Source organism: Anolis sagrei, chromosome 6, assembly GCF_037176765.1.
Source record: "Anolis sagrei isolate rAnoSag1 chromosome 6, rAnoSag1.mat, whole genome shotgun sequence".
In the NCBI taxonomy this organism is placed as follows: Eukaryota; Metazoa; Chordata; class Lepidosauria; order Squamata; family Dactyloidae; genus Anolis; species Anolis sagrei.
In genome coordinates, this window is record NC_090026.1 from 9,677,950 (window position 1) to 9,684,509 (window position 6,560).

Here is a 6,560-nt window from a genome sequence, read left to right on the forward strand (position 1 = left end):
CATACAGCCCGAAAAACCTACAACAACCCAATGATTCCAGCCATGAAAGCCTTCAACAATATATTGTTATCCTTTGGCTCGTTTCCTACAAGCATCTCCTTTGTTCCATCCAGTGGTTTCCAAACTTTGGTCTTCCAGTTGTTTTGGACTTCAACTTCCAGAAATCCCAGCTGTTAGGAATTGTGGGAGACGAAGGCCAAAACACCTGAAGGACCAAAGGTTGGGAACCACTAAACTAGACCATTCTAATTCCCATTTGAATGAGCAGCACCCATCATATCTTCTTATAATGAATCCCAAAAGTTAATGATAGCATCTTCTTGGCATCATAGAGAATCAAAATAATCAATCACTGTAGTCAATCTTCCAAGTTGTCTTACTAGGAGCACTGCTACCAATGAGAACCCCGTGAATTGCTTGCCTTCCTGTTTACCTTCCCTTGAAACTAAACACTATTTTTTCTCTACTCAGATATTATCGCTTCAACGAAGAGAGCCGAACTGTCGAAGCTGACTATCCCAAAAACATTGATGTTTGGGGAGGGATCCCTGACTCACCCCGGGGGGCCTTTATGGCTAGCGATGAAGGTAAGATATATATAGATCTGTGTGCTGTCGCGCGCTGGGCCTATAGCAATTGGCTTTTGAACAGGACATGCTCTTTGTGCCCAGCGGGAAGCCGGGGTGCCTCGGATGAGAGGCCCTATGGGTTTTCCTATACAAAGTCTTTAGAAGCTTAAAAGTTTAACAAAGTTCTTTATTATTGCTTAGGTCTTCAACAAACAATCTTAGATCTTCAACAAATCAAACAAATGCTTCTTAACTTGTCTATAATGGACAGGCAACTTGCTTGGAGAACTATTTCTGTCCTTTACGAGGAAAACCCTTTTCGACCCCTCCCTGGGCAATCTGCTTTCTAGGCTTTGCTGATGTGGGCCCTACTCCCGGCTCCAAATTGCTTCTTGGGTACCCGAGTAGACCTACCAGCCAAGGCTCTGAAGAATTTCCTGTTGGAGTCCTTATGATTTTTCACATGGAAGTTGTAGGTCCGTTTCTCCAACCCCAACAAGGGTTTTGCTGTAAAGCTGTTTCTCTTAAAAGCCTTTCTTTAGATACTGTTCTTAAAGCTTTGAGGCTGTAAATTCCCCAGCCAGGGCTTTTGGGACTGTTTCCCCCCAGACTTTGTAAGAAATGAAGCTTCTCTACAGGTAGAAAACTTTCACGTCCTGTAGCTGAGCTTCCAACTGTAAGACTGAACTAAAATGGTTCCCTTTCCCTCCTGAACCTGGAAAAAAGGGCGGAACTAAAACTTAACGATGATAGACAGGTGGCTAGCCCCATGACTGCAGCCTAGCAGTAACCATCCAACTGCAAAATGCATGGCCAGAATAAGCACATGCAAACGCTCAAAGAACGAAATGGAGTTTGGAGCTCCTGGTACAACCGTACCAGCACACTCTGTCCTTCCATCCTAATTAGATTATGAGTTTTAGCTTTGCAACGATACTATGTCTTGCTTTCTCCCTGCCATCTCAGCTATCCACAGGAAGCCCATAAAGCAGGCATGGGCAAACTTCGGCCCTCCAGTTGTTTTGGACTTCAATTCCCACAATTCCTAACAGCTGTTAGGCATTGTGGGAGTCCAAAACACCTGGAGGACCGAAGTTCGCCCATGCCTGCCATAAAGGAATGTAGTGCTAATGGCGTGCAAATAAGATGTATCACATCCCTCCGTTACATCCAGTTGTCCCTTCCACAAATGTTTCTGCCAGCATAAAGATGGTCACATTGCTAATTACTAATAGGCCTTTTATCTATCATTGCTGATTAAGTATATGTTCATAAAATGATTCAGTAATGACATGAATGGTCTTTTGATTATGCATACTTTTCAGCAGGACTCTTCCTAGCTTGGATGAGAAAATAAATAAAATCTGAAATGCTTTCAAAAAATACAATATTCATTGAAAAGCCAGGTTTCCTGGAACCAATGGCTCATCTTGAACATTTCTAATGTAGAATGGAAATAAGGATACAATTTTTAAAATATCAGTCAGAAAGTACAAAATTGTGTTTGAAATATTGGATCTAGATTTAGGGTGCACCTATAACAGGTAGGGACAAAATTTGGCCCTCAAGGTGTTTTGGACTTCAACTCCCACAATTCCTAACAGCCTACCGGCTGTTAGGAATTGTGAGAGTTGGAGTCCAAAACATCTGGAGGGCCAAAGTTTACCCATGCCTGACCTATACTGTAGAATTAATGCATTTCGACACTACTTTTGATGGGATTTGTAGCTTGATGAGGCACCAGCCTTCCTTGGCAGAGAAAACCGAAGATCTTGTAAAACAACAACACCTATAGCATTGAGCTACAGCAGTTGAAGTGGTGTCTAACTGCATCAATTCTACAATGTACAGTCATACTTGGAGGATACCCATTGAAATCAGTGGGGATTAAGATAGTAACTGTCTGCGCCAAGTATGATTAAATGCAGATCAAACTCAAATAAAAGCTCAATGTGAAACAGACTTCCTTTCAGAAAATTTTCAAAACTAATTTTGGTGTTACAATTTACATCAGGAATGTGAACTTATTGTCAAATTGGTTTTGTAAAGGTAAAGGTTCCCCTTGACATTAAGGCTAGTCAAGTCTGATCTGGTGTGTGTGTGTGTGTGTGTGTGTGTGTGTGTGTGTGTGTATTCTAAGCCGGAGCCAGTGTTGTCTATAGAGGCCTTTACCTTCCCACCAAAACAGTACCGATTGATCTACTCAGATTTACATGTTTTTGAACTGCTAGGTTGGTAGAAGTTGGGGCTAACAACAGGAGCTCACCCTGTCCCACAGATTTGAACCGCCAACCTTCTGGTCAGCAAGTTTTGCAGTTTAGTGGTTTAACCTGCTTCACCACCGCAGCCGCTTTTTAAAAATGAGAACTGAAATGAGGATCTGGGCTCTGAAATCATACTAGAAACACAATTCAGAAAATAAAATGTGGACTTCAGGGTTGCAGTGTGCAAATTCCAAATTTGAACACAGAACAAAGATTCCCAATTAAAGGCATTGAATGTTTGCTTTTTTGCCAGGAAGCCACCCTGAGTCCCTCAGGAGAGATAAGGTGGCCTACAAATAATAATAATAATAATAATAATAATAATAATAATAATAATAAGGATGCTTGCCGTAGATGCAGGCGAAACGTCAGGAGAGAATGCCTCTAGACCATGGCCATATAGCCCGAAAAAACCTACAACAACCCAATAATAATAATAATAATAATAATAATAATAATAATAATAATGCAATTAGAAACAGTGTTGGAGTTGTCCAGTGACGAATCCCACTTTCTTGCATTTTTAAAACAGGTTTCAGAATTTTACAATTCTCTCCTGAATATCTTTGAACAGATGTCTCTTAGGTTTTCTTTTCTGTGCCGTTAATTCTCTCTCGTTTTTTCCTCCCTTCTGTTTTGCTTTGTCCGGCTTGACTTCTTGGCACAGTTTTCACCTACTTTTACAAGGGAGACCATTATTGGAAATTCAATAATGAGAAGCTGAAGGTGGAGCCGGGATACCCCAAGTCAGTGCTGCGGGACTGGATGGGATGTAGCTCGGATGACCGGCGCGAGGGAGAAGAAGTCATCATCATTGAGGTGGACAATGGGAGCGAAGGGGCGGTGAATGCGGCTGCCGTGGTGTTGCCCATTCTGCTGCTCCTCACCATCCTGGCATTGGGAATCGCCATCCTCATCTTCAAGCGCTACGGAACGCCCAAACGGTTGCTCTACTGCCAGCGTTCTCTGCTGGACAAAGTGTGACCGGGTGAGCCTCTCACCTTGGCCAGGAGGACAGGCCATTCCTCCTGCTCCTGCCTCCTGCCCTTTGCCACCATCTCACCTCCTGTGCTACTTTCTTCAACCCCCTTCCCTTTAGTTGCCTTAGATGTGTCTACCTGTCCCTTCTTGCCACCATCTCCTCCTCCCTTTCCTTCTTCTTCCCCCATCTATCTCCTGGTCCCTCCTGTACTACTTTCTTGAACCTCCTCCCCTTTAGTTGACTTAACTGTGCCTCCTTGTTCCTTCGTGCCATCATCTCTTCCTTCCTTTCCTCCTCCTACATCTCCTCTTCCTCCTCTTCCTCCCATCCATCTTCTGGACCCTCTTGTGCTAGTTTCTTGAAACTCCTTCCCTTTAGTTGACTTAGCTGTGTCTTCTCATCCCTCCTTCCACCATCTCCTCCCCTTTCCCCTTTTTTCTTCTCCCAGCCACCTTTTCATCCCTTCTTTCTTCCTTGCTGTTCTGCTTTTGTGCAACTTTCTTAAGCTTGACTTGTCCTCCTCCCATTCCTTCACCTCCAAAATCTTACCCAGTTCTGTTCCTGTTTTCCTTCTTTGTTATCATTTACCCCTTCCCATCTTTGCTTTGCGTTCCTTCTCCTCCTCCTAATATCCCGTGTGTGCTGAGCACGCTCATATATGTAACTTGAGGAGGTGAAGTAGGACTTTCTCTCCATGCTGGTTTTGGCTCCGTCAACCCCACTGCGACCTTCTCATGGTGGGACATCTCTTGACCTCTGTAGCAAAAGAGACTTCACTTTGACCTGTCGGCTTGCAGAACCAACACTGCGAAGACCTTCCAAGGTTCCCTTGTAGAACCTGGTGGGATCAAGGTTATATTATCACCCACTGTTTATTGGTCCCAGGATATCTGCCCACACTTCCCAGCTCTGGTTCTCTCTAAATAATACCCTTCCTTGCCCTTCCCCTTCCTTCCAAGGGGAAGATAATGAATCAGTGGTGGACACAAGGGTAGATGTCCTTCACTGGCTTATTGGAGATTGAGGGGAGGGTCTTTAAAAGGGTGTGGCTTCAAAATAAGGTAATACGAAGGTAATTATGGATTTGGTGAGACAGTAGGAGGGGCTATGTAGATGTGGGGGTGGGGGGAGGGATGATGTAACATTCCAAGGATCTGGAATGGAATTAAGCATTCCTAAAGGAACTATATCATTCCATTGAGCATGGCTTGAAAAGCAAGGCGGAGCCAGGGCCAACCAATAGAAGTGCTTACGTAGTGCTCCCCATAGACAAAAGCAGGTAGGGTGCTTGGAGGGACACAAGGGGGTGGGTTCAAAATGTGGGAGGTATGGCCTAAGTGGCCCTCCCTCTAAGGGGCAGGGAGGCATCCTTAAAGGGCCAGATCTGGTATCATAGGGAAGGGAAGGGTGCACAGATCTTGCCGAATGGGATGGGAAATTGGTACATGAACACAACAGCAAACAAAGCAAGTTGAGTGTATGAAAGATGGGAGGATGGTTGGGTTTTTCCGAAGGGAGGAAGAGGAGGAGGTAGCAATGGGAGATGGGATGGGACAGATATGGCCAGCCAGGTCCGGTTTTTGGCAGCACGGTTTGCAAAATAAAATGTTTACTCTCTGACATATAATTATACTTGCACAAAGTTTACAAGGGTCACTTTCTGGATTCTGCAGAAACAAAGCGAGCGAGCAAACAAATAAACAAAAAAGGGGATCCAAAGAGGAAGAAAATTGGTATTGCACCATAGAACTGCCTTATCCTCCTCACTTAGGGAAAATGTTTTCAATTTTTGTTTAATGTTGAATATGTAATTTTAATTATTCTATAGAAATGCCTTTTTTAAAAAAACAAAAGTTAAAAATAGTGCATTAACAGGGTGGGTAAAATAGAATTGGGGTGGGAGGAGACCCCCAAATTCCTGCAGGCCGGGATTGAGGAAGTCTTAGCCCTCCCCTGTTCAGACCATTGTTAACTGGGGCTTGGGGTATGTGTGTTTTCAAATGGTCTCCAAACGGAATTAAACTGTGTTTAACGATACATTTGTGTTTTTGGGGTGGGCTTTTTAATATTTTTATGGTTCCACTTTATTATTGTTATTATTATTGTTATTATTTTGCTATGGATAATAAACACCCATTCATTGGGAGGGAAATATACATATATTGCTAGGAGCCAATAGGCTGTTCAATTCTGTTATTCCTTTCAACATTTAGCAATAAAAAACCCATTTCTGGGTAGAAATGGATCTAAAATGCTGGAAGTTTTAAAAAGAATTATTATTTTTTTGTCCCAACACATGTTCATAATTATTTTGTTATTAAAAAGGAGTCACTAAGGATTTTTTTTTAAAAAAAAGAACAAAACAATAAATGCTGGAATTTTCCCCCTTTTAGTAGTATTTTGTATTAAATTGTTATTTTTTTTTTCCTTTTGGGGAAAATGGATACTTTTTCTCAAATGGACCGAAGGGTTTGAAAATACTGTTGCAGAAATGCATAATATGTTAATACAGGTATACACAGTTGACACCATTTCAACTGCCCTAGCTCAATGCCATGGAATCCTGGGAGTTGTAGTTTTGGTAAGGCACCAGCACACTTTGGCAGAGATGGCTAAAGACCTTGTAAAACTACAACTCCCAAGAGTCTATAGCATTGAGTCATGGTAGTGAAATGGTGTCAAACTGCCTTAATTCAACAAAGTTGATACATTCTACTCCATTGGTCTCCTATTCATCAGCATTAA

At 42.6% G+C, this 6,560-nt stretch overlaps 1 protein-coding gene across 1 annotated transcript in view; it reads left to right on the forward strand.

Moving 5' to 3' along the window:
• Window positions 1-6,198, forward strand: part of MMP14 (matrix metallopeptidase 14) — a 38,925-nt gene extending 32,727 nt beyond the window's left edge. The window contains exons 9-10 of the mRNA XM_060780048.2: window positions 472-587; window positions 3,501-6,198. Coding sequence (XP_060636031.2) covers window positions 472-587; window positions 3,501-3,817 — 433 coding nt within the window. The 3' untranslated portion in view covers window positions 3,818-6,198. The remainder of the gene's footprint in view (window positions 1-471; window positions 588-3,500) is intronic.
• Window positions 6,199-6,560: the final 362 nt, after the last annotated feature.